The 17,956-nt window shown below is 43.0% G+C and overlaps 1 protein-coding gene across 1 annotated transcript in view; it reads left to right on the top strand.

Moving 5' to 3' along the window:
• The first annotated feature begins 1,186 nt into the window (after nucleotides 1-1,186).
• The window catches only part of LOC119975536 (complement C4-like), a 166,382-nt gene continuing 149,612 nt past the window's right edge, over nucleotides 1,187-17,956 (top strand). Inside the window, exons 1-5 of the mRNA XM_038815328.1 lie at nucleotides 1,187-1,368; nucleotides 6,146-6,338; nucleotides 13,701-13,881; nucleotides 14,868-14,938; nucleotides 15,933-16,018. Of these exons, the coding sequence (XP_038671256.1) occupies nucleotides 1,304-1,368; nucleotides 6,146-6,338; nucleotides 13,701-13,881; nucleotides 14,868-14,938; nucleotides 15,933-16,018 (596 nt within the window). The 5' untranslated portion in view covers nucleotides 1,187-1,303. The remainder of the gene's footprint in view (nucleotides 1,369-6,145; nucleotides 6,339-13,700; nucleotides 13,882-14,867; nucleotides 14,939-15,932; nucleotides 16,019-17,956) is intronic.

Raw genomic sequence — 17,956 nt, 5'->3', positions numbered from 1 at the left:
CATCTGCCATATATTTGTTCACTCACTCAACGTGTCTAAATCACTATCAAACCTCTGATGATCCTTCTCAGCATATATATTCCCACCAGTTTTTTTTTCATCAGCAAACTTGGAAATGTTACCTTTGGTTCCTTCATCTGAATCATTGATGTATATTCTGAATAGTTAGCATTGATCTCTGCTCGACCCCAATAATCACTGTCTGTCACTTCTAAAAATACCCATGTATTCTTACTCTCTGTCTCCGGCATTCTAATCACTTTTCCATCTATGCAATATACCAATATATTATCCACAATGCCTTGTACTTTAATTCACACTGACTTCTTATGTGGGACTTTATCAAACGTTTTCTGAAGATTCAACATATTGGTTCACCCTTAGCTATCCTACGAGTTACATCGTCAGAAATCTCCAATGGGTTTGTCAAAACGTTTTTTCCATAACTCCATGTTGACTTTGTTTAATCCCATTGATGTTTTGTGTCCCGTTAATGTATCTTCTATTATGGACTCTAGCATTGTTTCTACTACTGCTGTTGGGCTAACCGATTTGTCATCCCCTGTTTTCTCTCTTTACCCGCCCTCCAATCTTGCGGGACTGTTCCAGAATCCACAACGTTTTGGAAGATGACAACCAAAAAATTTACTATTTCCATGGCCACCACCTGTCAGACATTTTGAGGGAGACCATCAGGCTCTAGAAATTAATCGGCTTCCAGTCCCACTAATTTCTTCATTATTATTTTTCCAGTGATACCAATTTCCTTTAGTTTTTCCTTTTCATTAGACCCTTTACTCCTCAGTACTGCTGAGAAGACGGTCTGCTGTTGATTAAGAAATAAATTACTTTTCGAAAAAAAAGGAAAAACAGATTTATGACCAAAAAAAAACCTGATGAGTAAACTTCCCTAGGATTGTCCTCTGTAAAGTTGGTGCAAAACCCGGGGTAATCGCAAAACTAAGCCTGGGCAAAAGGAATGAAAATGGGACGAGAAACTAGAATTAAAGAAGAGTCATCCGAGCTCGAAACGTTAATTTTGTTTCTGTCTCCACAGATTTTGACTGATCTGTTGAGCTTCATCAACATTTTCTGCTTTGTTTGAAAATAGCATTGACTTTGCTCTCACGCGGTGTCTGAAGCATGCAGCAATGTAAATAAGTAACTTAAAATCGATATTATTGCCGAACTGTATCTATAAATCGTCGGGGAAGGGAATCATCAGGCACAGTCAGGTGCAAACAGAAATATCAGTTACTTCACTTTCCCATATCTGCATGGTGCAGGGTCTCTCCCGACTGCAATGGAACTGTTGTATTTTCTACTATCCTGTTCTGTGTTTCTGTCTCCAGCAGAACAAGCACCCTCGTAAGTATGCTGTGCAATATGATTGCTTAAATCTGCTTCGAGGCATGAAATGTGAAGATAAATCTGGGTGCTATTATTTTTCGAAAATTAGAAGCGTGTTTATATACTTCCTACCAGTCGGAACCTCTTCATTTCTATGTTCCCAGATAAGTACAAGGTAGTGCGCTGTTCCCCTTAGGTGAAAGTTAAAACCGAGGATCAGTTTGCCCAGTGAGCCGGATGTAAAATAATTCCAAGTAGTGGTCGGGCAACACCAGCTATGTTCTGCACAGTGTACTGACCGGCCAATATTCATCACTCGTCTAATATGTTGTGTTATACACTACGCTATTACATTTCTGTTTGTGGAATTTTCATTGGTTCAAATTACCAACTGCAATTATCATCAACACAACGGCGACTGCACTTGAAAGTATTTTATTAACTATGAATTCCAGAGATCCTAAGCAGCAGCACATAAATGTGAGGTGCAATTTGCTTCTTTGACAGCTTGAACTTCAACAGAATTTGAACATTCAGTTCCTCTTGTTGTAGATCAGAATAGGTCACTTTCCATGAATAGCGAGAACAGCATAATACAATTGGCAAAATATAATATAATCTTGTCAGTCTTCCAAAGGTTAAGTGGTTGTAACTGCTCTATTGAATCGGTGCAGTGACAATATGAATTTATTATAATTGCAATGTGGGTTTATTACAAGTTGCAATGCGGGTTTATGACAATTGCAATGGAAGATTATTTAAATGGAAATATAGGTGTATTACTACTGCAATTGAGGTTTATTAAAATTGCAATGGGTATTATCACATATGTCATGCGGACTTACTAAAATTGAAATATGGGTTTATTACAATTATAATGTAGGGTTATTACAATGGAATGTAGGTTATTACTATTGCAATGAAGGTTTATTGCAATTACGATGTGGGTTTATAACATTTGAGGTGACGGTTTATTGCAAAAGCAATGTGCCTTTACTTCAATAGCTATGCAGGTTTATTACAAATTCATTGTGGTGTATTATAACGAAAATGCAGTTTCTTACAATTGAAATGTTGGTTTCATTATAATTGAAATGTAAGTTTATTGTAATTGCGATTTGGGGATATAAAAATTGCAATATGTGTTTATAACAATTACTTATGGGTTTATTACATTTGCAATATGGGTTGATTACAATTGTAATGTGGGTTTTTGACAATTGCAATATAGGTTTATAACAATTGCAATGTGCGTTTATTACATTGCAATGTGAGTTTATTACAATGGCAATACGGGTTTATTATAATTATAATGTGGATATACTGTGGTTGTAATATGAGTGCTTACAATTACAATGTGTGTATTACAATTGCACTATGAGTTCACTGCAATACAATGCGTATGTATTACACTCTAATGTGAGTTTATTACAATTACAATGTAGGTTTATGGCAATTGCAAATGCCGTGTGAGTTTACGACAATTGAAGTGTGTTTTTTTGCAATCGTAATGTTTGTTTATTACAATAACAGTGTGGGATTCTTTCAGTTGCAGTGCAGGTTTATAACAATTGCAATGTCCATTAAGAAGTCTTACAACACCAGGTTAAAGTCCAACATGTTTGTTTCTAATCACTAGCTTTCGGAGCACTGCTCCTTCCTTCACCCGAGGAAGGAGCAGTGCTCTGAAAGCTAGTGATTTGAAACAAACCTGTTGGACTTTAACCTGGTTTTGTAAGACTTCTCACTGTGCTTACTCCAGTCCAACGCCGGCATCTCCACATCAATGTCCATTAATGACAATTGCGATGTTATGTCACAATCGCATTGTGTGTTTGTTGCAATTATGATTTTGGCATATTGCAATTGCAAAACAGGTTTAGAACAATTGCAGACAGATTTGGAATAGCAAAATATATAATATATTCAATTAGTTGAGTTTATTCCAATTGAAATTTGTGTATTACAATTGCAATGTGGGTTTATAATAATTGTAATGTGGTTTTATTGCAATTTCACTGTAGATTCATTACAATTCCCATGTAGATTTATTTCAATTGCAATGCAGATGTATATCAATTGCAATGTTTTGGCACAATCGCAATGTGAGTTTATTGGAATTATGATTTTGTCATATAGCAATTGCAATATAGGTTTAGAACTTATACTGGTGGTTTTATTGCAAATTCTATGTGGATTTATTAAAATTTCAAAGTGGGTTTATTACAATTATTACAAAAAAGTTCAAAGGTTTAAGGTGGTACAGGATCAGGGGGGCCTGGATATTTTTGTGCATCAGGAATTGAACATGGCAGAACAGGTGAAGAGAGAAATTAATAAAGCATATCGTTTTGCGGACTTTATTAATGGGGGCATAGACAAGTAGGTTATGCTGAACTTACACAAGACCAGAGTTAGACCTCTACAGGAGTATTGTGTTACATTCTGCGTGCCACACGATAGGAAGAATATGAACGCATTCCAGACAACGGAAAAGAGGTTTACAAAAATTGTCTCAGAGATGCAGCAGGGTAGCATGGTGGTTAGCATAAATGCTTCACAGCTCCAGGGTCCCAGGTTCGATTCCCGGCTGGGTCACTGTCTGTGTGGAGTCTGCACGTCCTCCCCCTGTGTGCGTGGGTTTCCTCCGGGTGCTCCGGTTTCCTCCCGCAGTCCAAAGATGTGCAGGTTAGGTGGATTGGCCATGCTAAATTGCCCGTAGTGTCCTAATAAAAGTAAGGTTAAGGGGAGGGGGGATGTTGGGTTGCAGGTGTAGGGTGGATATGTGGGTTTGAGTAGGGTGATCATGGCTCGGCACAACATTGAGGGCCGAAGGGCCTGTTCTGTGCTGTACTGTTCTATGTTCTAGATGAGAAACCAGCTATGAGGATAGATTTCAGAGATTGTAGCAGTTTTACTTGGAGAAAAGAAGGCTAAGGGGAGATTTGATAGAGGTGTTCAAAATCATGAAGGGGTTGGATAGAGTAGATAGGAAATAACTGGATGAAGAATAAAAGGGCACAGAATTAAAGTGATTTGCAAGAGAAAAAAATGTGCTGTGAGGAAACAATATTTTCACATAACCAGTGTTTCGATTCTAGAATGCACTGCACGGAAATGCGGCATATTCCGGTAATATCGAGACCTTGAAGAGGGCATTGGAATATTATTTGAATATAACTTGTGTGCAGAGGTACGGGAAAACGGCAAGGGTGGCATTAAGACATAATGCTCATTTGGAGAGGCGGCGCAGATACAGTTTGCCTTTGCATAATGGTATTGTCACTGGGCTGGTAATAAAGAGATACAGAGTAATGGTCTGGTGATTCGCGCGTTGGCATCCAGCCACAGCAGATGTTGAAATTTAAATTCAATGCAAATCTGGAATTAATTAAAATTATTATCAAATCTCGTAAAACCGCATTTCGTTCACTAATGTCCTTTAAGGAAGGAAATCCGCCATCCTTAAATGCCTACGTCCTAGATGTGGAGATGCCGGCGTTGGACTGGGGTGAGCACAGTAAGAAGTCTTACAACACCAGGTTAAAGTCCAACAGGTTTGTTTCAAACACGAGCTTTCGGAGCACGGCCGACCTGAAGAAGGAGCCGTGCTCCGAAAGCTCGTGTTTGAAACAAACCTGTTGGACTTTAACCTGGTGTTGTAAGACTTCTTACTGTACGTCCTAGATGTCAATCCAGATCCGCATAAATTTGTTTGACTCTTAAAAACCCACTGAACTGAACGAGCAAGCCACTCAGCAGACGGGATCGGCAATAAATTCCCACATCCCATGAACGCATAAAATAAAAATTGCCTCCGTTTGAGCCGTAACTATTCTGCGATACAATTTTTTTTCAATTGTAATGCGAGTTTAGTTCAATTGCAGTGGGGGTTGTTTTATTTGTAATGTAAATCTCCTACAAGTTCCACGTATATATTGTTTTTTTATAATTGTGATGCGGGTTTGTTTATTTCAAATGCAACGTGGGTGCATGAACTTGCAGGATTGATTTATTACAATTGCCATGTGTGCTTATTTCGAATTGATTTCGATCCGAACTCATTTAAATGTAGCGTCAACAAAATATGCGTTATCCTGCATACTGAGGCTCAGCCATTCACTGACATTGCTTATAATTTACCAGTTAATAGTGTAGTTAACAGCCTGAGCTGAACATTTGTATAAGGTACGGGACATTCAACCGACCCGGGTTTTACTGGAAACCGAGTTTTGCAAACACCAGTCAGTGCTTGAAAAATATACGGCTGTGTATTCACAGCGGTTTTCCAATTTGCAAATCCTAATCTAGGGGCACGTGCCATGGAAACCCCAGCAAAAGGCTGCAAATTGAGATGCGACAGTGCAGAAGGAGGCCATGTGGCCTATCCGGTCGGCACCAACTGTCCGACAGAGCACCCTACCAGTCCCCGTAGCCACACCTAAACTGCACCTCTTTGGACACTTAGGAGCAATTTAGCGTGGCCAATCCACCTAATCTGCACATATTTGAAATGTGGGAAGAAATTGGAGCTCCGGCAGGAAACCCACACAGACAGGGCAGAATTACGCACAGCCACCCACACTCAGAATCGAATCAGACCTCCTGGCGCTGTGAGGTAGCTGTGCTATCCACTTGCAAACATGCCGCCCCGAGAAAAATGAGACACAACTTGGGCAAATTTGGCGCCAGAGTTCTCCGCAGGCATATGTTTCTGGGTGTGTGTGGGTAGTACAGTGAAGAATTCCATGGTGCATATTGAATATAACGTGTGCACGTTTCTCTATTTTCCTAGGTACTTAATTACTGCCCCCAACATTGTTCACGTTGGGGTGGAAGAAACTGTCGCGATTCAATTGGACGGGGCAGAAGGTTCTGTCTCAGTCACAGTTTACTTGCTGGACAGGATTACGAATGAGCATTGTTCGGATCGAGTTACATTTGAGCTAAACGCCGCGAATGGGCATCATCAAATTAAAAAGATAATTGTAAGTGGCATAAATGACATGAAAGTAAAGTTTATCCACAGGTTCTATCTGAATACTATCGCATGCGATTCACAGCATTACAAAGTCCGAGGCCATTCAGATGTCAATGTTACTCTGTCTTCTTACACAATTAAACATCAGATCAGAAAACAAGCAAATGGAAATAGCGACTGATTTGGAAGTTGATGCCTTGGGCAACCATTGAGTTTCTGCAGACCACAGTGGGATGAATTATTTAGTTTTCAAAAACTAAATCACTAATGCCGTCACAGGGCAGCGAGGCTATATGCGTAGATATCAGGAAGAAGAAGGGTGCAGTCACAATGTTGGGGGTTTACTACAGGCCTCCCAACAGCCAGCGGGAGATGGAGGAGCAAATAGGAAGACAGATTTTGGAAAGGAATAAAAGCAACGGGGTTGTTGTGATGGGAGACTTCAACTTCCCCAATATTGACTGGGACTCACTTAGTGCAAGTGGCTTGGACGAGGCAGAGTTTGTAAGAAGCATCCAGGAGGGCTTCTTAAAACAACATGTAGATTGTCCAACAGGGAAGGGGCTGTACTGGACCTGGTGTTGGGGAATGAGCCCGGCCAGGTGGTGCAAGTTTCAGTAGGGGAGCATTTCGGGAACAGAGTCCAAAATTCATTAAGTTTTAAAGTGCTGGTGGACAAGGATAAGAGTGGTCCTCGGGTGAACGTGCGAAATTGGGGGAAGGCTAATTATAACAATATTACGGGGGAAATAAAGAACCTAGATTGGGGGCCTAGATGTTTGAGGGTAAATCAACATCTGACATGTGGGAGGCTTTGAAATGACAGTTGAAAGGAATTCAGGACTGGCATGTTCCTGTGCAGAAGAAGGATAACTACGGCAAATTTCGGGAACCTTGGATAGCGAGAGATATTGTAGTAAAAAGAAAAAAGGGGCATTTTTCAGGGCTAAAAGGCTGGGAACAGACGAAGCCTGTGTGTAATATATGGAAAGTGAAAGGAACTTAAGTAAGGAGGCAGGAGGGCTAAAAGGGTCACTAAAAGTCATTGGCAAATAGGGTTAAGGAAAATCCCAAGGCTTTTTATACGTACAAAAAAGGCCAGGGAAAGGGTTGGCCGGCTGAAGGACAGGCAAGGGAATCTATGTGTGGAGCCAGAGGAAATGGGCGAGGTACAAAATGAATACTTTGCATCAGTATTCACCAAAGAGAAGGGATTGGTGTATGCTGAGTCTGGGGAAGGGTGTGTAGATAGCCTGGGTCACATTGCGATCCAAAAAGACGAGGTGTTGGGCGTCTTGAAAAATATTAAGGTAGATAATCGACGTTGTGGCCATTTCAGAGGCATGGATAGAGCAGGGACAGGAATGGTTGTTGCAGGTTCCGGGGTTTGGGTGTTTTAGTAAGCTCAGAGAAGGGGGCAAAAGAGGGGGAGGTGTGGCACTGCTAGTCAAGGACAGTATTACGGTGGCGGAAAGGATGCTAGATGGGGACTCTTCTGAGGTAGTATGGGCTGAGGTTAGAAACAGGAAAGGAGAGGCCATCCTGTTGGGAGTTTTCTATAGGCCACCTAATAGCTCTAGAGATGTAGAGGAAAGGATGGCGAAGATGATTCTGGAAAAGAGCGAAAGTAACAGGGTAGTTGTTATGGGAGACTTTAACTTTCCAAATATTGACTGGAAAAGATATAGTTCGAGTACATTAGATGGGTCGTTCTTTGTACAATGTGTGCAGGAGGGTTTCCTGACACAATATGCTGACAGACCAACAAGAGGCGAGGCCACATTGGATTTGGTTTTGGGTAATGAACCAGGCCAGGTGTTAGATCTGAAGGTAGGTGAGCACTTTAGAAACAGTGACCACAATTCGGTGACCTTTACGTTAGTGATGGAAAGGGATAAGTATACCCCGCAGGGCAAGGGTTATAGCTGGGGGAAGGGCAATTATGATGCCATTAGACATGACTTAGGATGTGTTGGTTGGAGAAGTAGGCTGCAAGGGTTGGGCACACTGGATATGTGGAGCTTGTTCAAGGAACAGCTATTGCATGTTCTTGATAAGTACGTACCAGTCAGGCAGGGAGGAAGGGGTCGAGCGAGGGAACTGTGGTTTACCAAAGAAGTGGAATCTCTTGTTAAGAGGAAGAAGGAGGCCTATGTGAAGATGAGGCATGAAGTTTCAGTTGGGGCGCTTGATAGTTACAAGGAAGCGAGGAAGGATCTAAAGAGAGAGCTGAGACGAGCAAGGAGGGGACATGAGAAGTCTTTGGCAGGTAGGATCAAGGAAAACCCAAAAGCTTTCTATAGGTATGTCAGGAATAAAAGAATGACTAGGGTAAGAGTAGGGCCAGTCAAGGACAGTGGTGGGAAGTTGTGTGTGGAGGCTGAGGAGATAAGCGAGATACTAAATGAATACTTTTCGTCAGTATTCACTCAAGAAAAAGATAATATTGTGGAGGAGAATGCTGAGACCCAGGCTATTAGAATAGATGGCATTGAGGTGCGTAGGGAAGAAGTGTTGGCAATTCTGGACAAGGTGAAAATAGATAAGTTCCCGGGGCCGGATGGGATTTATCCTAGGATTCTCTGGGAAGCCAGGGAAGAGATTGCTGAGCCTTTGGCTTTGATTTTTAGGTCATCATTGGCTACAGGAATAGTGCCAGAGGACTGGAGGATAGCAAATATGGTCCCTTTGTTCAAGAAGGGGAGTAGAGATAACCCCGGTAACTATAGGCCGGTGAGCCTAACGTCTGTGGTGGGTAAGGTCTTGGAGAGGATTATAAAAGATACAATTTATACTCATCTAAATAGGAATAATATGATTAGGGATAGTCAGCATGGTTTTGTGAAGGGTAGGTCATGCCTCACAAACCTTATCGAGTTCTTTGAGGTGACTGAACAGGTAGACGAGGGTAGAGCAGTTGATGTGGTGTATATAGATTTCAGTAAAGCGTTTGATAAGGTTCCCCACGGTCGGCATTTCAGAAAATACGGAGGCTTGGGATTGAGGGTGATTTAGAGATGTGGATCAGAAATTGGCTAGTTGAAAGAAGACAGAGAGTGGTAGTTGATGGGAAATGTTCAGAATGGAGTTCAGTTACGAGTGGCGTACCACAAGGATCTGTTCTGGGGCCGTTGCTGTTTGTCATTTTTATAAATGACCTAGAGGAGGGCGCAGAAGGATGGGTGAGTAAATTTGCAGACGACACTAAAGTCGGTGGAGTTGTAGACAATGCGGAAGGATGTTGCAGGTTGCAGAGGGACATAGATAAGCTGCAGAGCTGGGCTGAGAGGTGGCAAATGGAGTTTAATGTGGAGAAGTGTGAGGTGATTCACTTTGGAAAGAATAACAGGAATGCGGAATATTTGGCTAATGGTAAAATTCTTGGTAGTGTGGATGAGCAGAGGGATCTCGGTGTCCATGTACATAGATCCCTGAAAGTTGCCACCCAGGTTGATAGGGTTGTGAAGAAGGCCTATGGTGTGTTGGCCTTTATTGGTAGAGGGATTGAGTTCCGGAGCCATGAGGTCATGTTGCAGTTGTACAAAACTCTAGTACGGCCGCATTTGGAGTATTGCGTACAGTTCTGGTCGCCTCATTATAGGAAGGATGTGGAAGCTTTGGAACGGGTGCAGAGGAGATTTACCAGGATGTTGCCTGGTATGGAGGGAAAATCTTATGAGGAAAGGCTGATGGACTTGAGGTTGTTTTCGTTAGAGAGAAGAAGGTTAAGAGGTGACTTAATAGAGGCATACAAAATGATCAGAGTGTTAGATAGGGTGGACAGCGAGAGTCTTCTCCCGCGGATGGAGGTGGCTAGCACGAGGGGACATAGCCTTAAATTGAGGGGTAATAGATATAGGACAGAGGTAGGTTTTTTTACGCAAAGAGTGGTGAGGCCGTGGAATGCCCTACCTGCAACAGTAGTGAACTCGCCAACATTGAGGGCATTTAAAAATTTATTTGATAAGCATATGGATGATAATGGCATAGTGTAGGTTAGATGGCCTTTAGTTTTTTTTCCGTGTCGGTGCAACATCGAGGGCCGAAGGGCCTGTACTGCGCTGTATCGTTCTATAAGTTCCCAGGCCCTGATAGGATCTATCCCAGAATACTGAAGGAGGCTAGAGAGGAAATTGCTGAGGACTTGACAGAAATCTTTGAATCCTCACTGTCTTCAGATGATGTCCCGGAGTACTCGTGAATAGCCAATGTTGTTAATTTGTTTAAGAAGGGTAGCAATGATAATCCAGGGAACTATAGGCTGGTGAGCCTTTCGTCAGTGGTAGGGAAATGACTGGAGAGAATTCTTCGAGAATGGATCTACTCCCATTTGGAAGCAAATGGACAGATTAGCGAGAGGCAGCACGGTTTTGGGAAGGCGAGGTCGTATCTCACTAAATTGATAGTTTTTCGAAGAGGTCACAGAGATGATTGATGCAGGTAGCGCAGTGGATGTTGTCTATATGGAGTTCAGCAGGCCTTTGACAAGGTCCCTCATGGCAGACTGGAACAAAAGGTGAAGTCACACGGGATCAGGGATGAGCTGGCAAGATGGATACAGAACTCGCTAGGTCATAGATGGCGAGAGCAGCAATGAAGGGTGCTTTTCTGATTGGAGGGCTGTGACTTGTGGTGTTGCACTGGGATCAGTGCTGGGACCTTTGCTGTTCGTAGTATATACAAAGGATTTGGAGGCAATGTAACTGGTCTGATTAGTCATTTTGCAGATGATGCAAAGGTTGGTGGAATTGCGGATAGCGATAAGGACTGCCTGAGGATGCATTAGGATTTAGGTTGTTTGGAGACTTGGGTGGAGAGATGGCAGATGGAGTTTAATCCGGACAAATGTGAGGTAATGCATTTTGGAAGGTCTAATGCAGGGAGGGAATATACAGTGAATGTTAGAACCCTCAAACATATTAACAGTCAGAGAGATAGAGGTGTACAGGTCCACAGGTCACTGAAAGGGGCAACATAGGTGGAGAAGGTAGTCAAGAAGGCTTACGGCATGCTTCCCTTCATTAGCCAGGGCATTGAGTATAAGAATTGGCAAGTCATGTTGCAGCTTTATAGTACCTTAGTTAGGCTACAGTTGGAGTATAGTGTTCAATTCTGGTCGGTACACTACCAGAAGGATGTGGAGGATTTACAGAGTGTGCAGAAGAGATTTACCAGGATACCGCCTTGTAAAGAGGGCCTTAGCTATGAGGAGCGGTTGAAAACACTCGGGTTGTTCTCACTGGAACGACGGAGGTTGTGGGTGGACCTGATAGAGGTCTAAAAAACTATGAGGGGGAGAGGCATTTTCCCAGGGTAGAGGGGTCAATTACTTGGGGGCATAGGTTTAAGGTGCGAGGGGCAAGGTTCAGAGGCGATGGACGAGGCAAGTCTTTTACACAGAGGGAAGTGGGTGCCTGGAACTCGTGCCAAAGGGGGTGTTGGAAGCAGGGACAATAGTGACATTTTAGGGGAATCTTGACAAATACATGAATGGGATGGGTATAGGGGATACGGACCCAGGAAGTATAGACGATTTTAGTTCAGACGGGCAGCATGGTCAGCGCAGGCTTGGATGGCCGAAGGGCCTGTTCATGTGTTGTACTTTTCTTTGTTCTTTGTTCTATAACCGGTGAAAACTCTTACTTGTGTTCAAACTGTTTAATAATGATTTTCTAGAAAATGAAACCACGTGGTTATGGCTGACAAAAATAATTTTCAGCTGTGATAAATGCCAAAGAACTGTGGAAAAGTTATGAGACAGATTGGGGCCATTCAGCCCATCATGTCTGCGACGGTCAAATAAGAGAAAAAATAAACTAGCCGCTCATTGTAGTCCCACATTCCAGCATCTGGACAGTAGCCTCGCAGGTGACCAGATGCAGATGCAGATCTAGGTTCCTTTTAAATATGTTGAACATTTCAGTCTCAACCACCAACTTAGGCAGGGAATTCCAGACGCCTACCACCCCTGGGCAAGAATATTTTCCCTCACGTTCCTGCTATCACTTATCTCAATCACCTTCAGTCTATGTCTCCTAGTAATTGGCCCCTCTGCTAAGCGGAGTAAGTATTTCCTGTCCACCCATTCAAGACCACCCATATTTGCTCACATCTCAATTAGGTCTTCCCTGAACTTCCTCTGTTCGAGGGAAAACCTCTCTAGCCTATGCAAACTCTCCTTATAACTGCAAATTCATACGAATAGCATTGGTAATACAGTTGCTTGTATTTGCTGTCTAATGCTATTGGAGTTGCGAAACGTACAAATCCCACATTCTAAACATGATAGGAAATGGTCATGAGGAGTTAATACCTAATTTGAAAGTACAGGGAGCAACACGACTTTCTGTTTCTCAGAAATTGGTGTACTGTATGTTTTGGTCCCTTCTCCCCCGGACAATGTGACAATTTCGGCTGCCCAAAGTTAGTACATAACAAGTAATGACCATAATAAAAGTCATGGTAAAACTCAGCACGTCTGGCTGCATCTGTGAAGAAGAAAACAAAGTTAACATTTCGCATCGACGTTACATTGTTCAAAGTGAAAGAGAATGTGAACTGCGATGGATTTCATACCGTTTAGGAGGCAGGTGAAGCAGTTAGTGGCTGGTCAGGAGTAGGTGGGAATTAAAAATGATGTCATGAGCACAATACATATGGAGTGCTGATGACAGTGTTTAAGGCTAAATAAGATGCTGATAGACGAGTTAAGGCATGGTAACAGAACGAGGGCCAGTGCTCTCTGAAAGCATAACATAAGAAAAATGATGACCCACGCTGAGGGAGAGGAAGTAAACAAATTGATTTTAAATGGGGCCCATGATGCAGCAGAGAGTTCACGAAACGAAGCTGCTGAACTCAGTGTTCACTCCAGAATGCATAAAATGCCTAACAGGAGACTGTTGCTCCAGTTTGCTTTGGATTCCACTAGAACATTGCAGAAGGCGAAGGACGAACACGTGGGCACGAGAGCAAGATTGGCCATTGGCCAGTTGTGAAACCTCTTGATTCTGGCAGAAAATGTTGCTGTACTGCATTGCCCATAATAGTGTTACACTGTAAGTGGTGGGGGGGGGGCGGGGGGGGGCGGTGATGTGAGTCAAATAGATATCCAACGTTGCGAACCAGTCCCACTAGAACATTGCAGAAGGCGATGGACGAACACGTGGGCACGAGAGCAAGATTGGCCATTGGCCAGTTGTGAAACCTCTTGATTCTGGCAGAAAATGTTGCTGTACTGCATTGCCCATAATAGTGTTACACTGTAAGTGGTGGGGGGGGGGGGGGGGGCGGTGATGTGAGTCAAATAGATATCCAACGTTGCGAACCAGTCGTACCGCTGTTGACCTTCCCTCTATCAAACCCGCAGGCTCGTCCTGATCTCATCAACAAAGCTAACATTTGGAAACGGAGAGAGAAGTACGTTTATCTTACCGCTCAAAGCTCAAAACTGTTTTCAGGAAACCGAATGGTTCCAATCCTGATCTCGTCCAAAAAGGGTTACATATTCATTCAGACAAACAAACCAATATACACCCCCGATGAAAATGGTGAGTAATGCAATGATGCACATTCATTTAACAGTGTTCAAGATGTGAGAGACACACATTCATTTAACACTGTTCAAGATGTGAGAGACGAGTTTGCACGTTCTCCCTGTAGGTTTCTTCCGGACAGCTGTGCAAGTTAGGTGGATGGTCCATGCTATGTTGCCCCTTAATATCCAAAGATGTGCAGGTTTGGCGGGGTTAGGGAGAGAGGGCAGGGGTGTCGGCCGGGTTAGCGTGCTCTTTCAGTCGGCGCTGCAGGCTCTCTGGCCAACGGCCTCTTCTGCACTATCGTAATTCTATGGTCCTATGGTTCTAAAACAGAAGCGTTTAAAGTGGAAAAGGCAGACATTTAACAAAGAATTTCTTGAGTTGCGAGATATGGTAATCGCTGGTGAAGAGAATAAAGTACGGGTTCCTCAAGATGAGAATTTTACTGGCAGCACGGTGGCTTAGTGGTTAGCGCAGCTGCCTCACGGCGCTGAGGTCCCAGGTTCGATCCCGGCTCTGGGTACTTGTGGAGTTTGCACATTCTCTGCGTGGGTTTCGCCCCCACAACCCAAAAATGTGCAGAGTAGGTGGATTGGCCACGCTAAATTGCCCCTTAATTGGAAAAAATAATTGGGTAATCTAAATTTTTTAAAAAAGATGAGAATTTTGGGAACTCGGCCATCTGGGGGATCCAGTGGCGCTCGTAACCTGAGGCAAAGACGATGCCGGTACGTTAAAGAAGTATAATAAGTGGCCATGTCATGGTGCGGATGTATGGAGAGCGCCCTATCCCACCAAATATGAGAATAAATGGTTTCCATATTAGAATTATAAAGTGATAAGTCAGCACGTACAAAACGTCCCTTCGCAGGTGACAAGGAATACTGAAATTATTTTTCTCTAACTTGACTAATGTCATGGTTCATTCAAATGTGCTTTCCTAATTGTTTACGGTCAAGGTATTGAGTGGAGTCCATTTGTCTTCTTTTGCATTATAGTGAGTTATAGGATCTTTACACTCGATCATTATATGAGACTGGTGGAGGAGACTGTTAAAGTAACGGTATACGTAAGTACATTTGGATATTTGATCACACACGTTTCCTGACTCAGAATAATGGAATAAATACAATTACTTGATTATCTGTAGTAGCCTTTTCACCGTCTTTACTTCGAGCAGAGAAGGCTTTAAGTCGGCTGAGGGGATGGGATCTGTTTGAGGTGTATAATATTTAGAGGGTCGTAGTTAGGATGGACGGGAAGAAACACCTTCCCTTAATAGAGGCTTCAGTAACTAAGGGGCAACGATTTAATACGAGGGCCTGGAGATTTAGAGGGGATTTAATGAAAACCCTTTTCACCCAGAGGATGATGGGAATATGGAACTCGCGTCCTGAAAGAATGGGAGAGGCAAGAACCCTGAGAACATTTATGATGCCTTTGAATGTGCACTTGTCGCACCATTCATACAAGGCCACTAACGAAGCGATGGATAATGGGATTAGAATAGGTAAGTGCTGGATGGCCCGCACAGGCACAATGGGCAGAAGGGCCTCACTGTGTAAAACAAACATTATTATGCTATGACTCTATGCCATTTGTAAACAGCATCGTTCGACAATGTCGAAAAGAGTAATAATGGCGCAACAAACTTAACCTCCGCCTTTCAGAAATAGAACTATGTGTCTTACATCATATGATGTTGGCCTCTTCCATTTTACGGTTCCTGGTTAATCTGATTTTAAATAATAATGACATCTGAACTATTATAGACTTAAATATATTTTCGGTTTTCTTGGGCAATTTCTGTGATTTGGTTGGGGGAATTGTGATGGGAGGAGGAGGGTGATTCTGGTTCCACCATCGTAACTGTGGCAAAGGTCGGGGACCGCTGTTATCACCGTGGCTCCATCTCCTAAGGTCGGAGAGTCTGCATTACAGCTAGGTATGGGAGCATTCCGCTGAAATTTCCACGTCAGTATGGCTGAATGTCGTTGCTCTACGGACGGTGGCCGCAGTTAAGTCGAAACATGAATGCATTTCATTATCTTCCTTCCCGCTAGAACTCAAGGAATATGCAGTTCCCCAGCGAGTTTGTGCAGTCGAAAATCGGGGATACTCGTATAATAAAGATCCCAGATATCGCAAAGTGAGTTTTTACAATATCTGTGAAAGGGAATTTGAGCTGGGTGGGAGTGAATGTTTATTTTTCACATTTTCCCTCAAATTAGTTCCATAAAAGAGAATGCGCCATTTTTGCAGGATTGCGGTTCATTGAACTTCCAGGCTATTCATCTAAAAGGTAAGTAGATCCATTCCAGATGACGATGTGGGCAATAAGTCCCTCTGAATGGCAAACTCCATCTCCCCTTGCGCACACGTCAACCTGATCCAACACAAGCTGGTACACAGAGCTCATCTTACCAAATCTAGGATGACTAGGTTGTTTTGCTGTAGCAGAGGAGAGGTGTGAGCGGTAATCTCGTAGGCCCGCTAATCACACCAACATCTCTGGTTGTGTCCAAAGATGGTACGCTTTTGGGTCTCCTTATTTAACACCAAATCATCGATTCTTTTCATCGATCTTTTCTGTTGGTGGCCATTTTATGGGTACTCCCCGAGACTGCCGACAACCGATAGCCTTGAGGCTATTTTTCTTGGAAGGAGAGCTTCCTCTCCACCTCGTGCCTCGGCCTGGTTGGGTGATTTTATGGAGTTTCATATCTGGAAATGGTCAAGTACACCATCAGGGGGTCGGTGGAGGTGTTCTACCTGACGTGTAAGTCATTTATCTCATAATTCAAAGAGTTAAGTACCATTAGCTGTTGAGGGAGGAGAGGTAGGGTTTGATCCTGGAACGAGCGGGGTTATCAGCGGAGTTGGAAATGGATTATGCTTTTTTTTCTGATCGTTTGTATTATTAGCATGACAAATATCCAATGCATGACTCATTTTCAGAGTTGTGTTGAATTTGAGACCGTGTGTTATTTATGAAATGTTTAATAAAATAATATTATTAAAAGTATAGAAAGCACAGATAAAGTAGGAAATTGGCTGCACAAATTGGTTGAAAAATGAAGCTGACTTAGCACACTGGGCAGACCAAGGCAGGCCAGCAGCACGGTTCAATTCCCGTACCAGCCTCCCCGAACAGGCGCCGGAATGTGCCGACTAGGGGCTTTTCACAGTAACTTCATTGAAGCCTACTCGTGACAATAAGCAATTTTCATTTCAATTTTTATTTCATTTCAAACAACCGGTTTTCCCTGGACTGCAAGATTGTCGCCCAGTAAAACGCTCACTGTGGTTTTGATCTGCTGAAACTGGAAATATATATCAAACGATTGAAATTGGCATTGCCATTGCTCAAACCCACACAATCATAACAATGGGTTACCATTGACTAGAAACTTAGTTTGACTGGCCACATTAATACTGTGGCTGCAAGAACAGGTCACAGGCTAGGAATCCTGTGTCGAGTAAGTCATCTGCACAAACCCTGTTCACTATTTACAAGACACAAGTCAGGAGTCTGATAGAATAATCTCAATTTGCCTGGGTGAGTGCAGCCCCAAAAACACTCAAGAAGCTCGACACCATCCAGGGTAAAGCAGCCCATTTGACTGGCAACCCTTCCACAATCATCCCGTCAATCCACCACCTCTGCAACAGGTGAGTGCACTGTCTAGATGATGCACTCAGGAACTCACCAAAGTTCCTCAGGCAGCACTTTATAAACCAACGACCGCGAGCATCTACACGTATAAGGGCAGCAGCTATCGAGGAACATAACCACCTGGAAATTCCCCTTCAAGTGACTCAACATCCTGGCTTGGAAATATTTCACCATTCCTTCACTGTCGTTGATCAAAATCTTGAAACTCCCTCCACAACAGTACTGTGGGTGTATCTGCAACACAGGACCTTCAGCAGTTCAGGAATGCAGTTCATTACCACCTTCTGAAGGGAAACTAGCGATGGGAAGTAAATACTGAACATCCAATAACCTATGTCCCGTAAATGATAAATGTTTTTAGTGGCCCAACCATCTTCCGAAATTTTATCAATGGCATTCCCTTCATCATAA

The sequence above is a fragment of the Scyliorhinus canicula genome, chromosome 13 (assembly GCF_902713615.1).
Source record: "Scyliorhinus canicula chromosome 13, sScyCan1.1, whole genome shotgun sequence".
In the NCBI taxonomy this organism is placed as follows: domain Eukaryota; kingdom Metazoa; phylum Chordata; class Chondrichthyes; order Carcharhiniformes; family Scyliorhinidae; genus Scyliorhinus; species Scyliorhinus canicula.
This window is presented reverse-complemented; position numbering and strand designations above follow the sequence as displayed.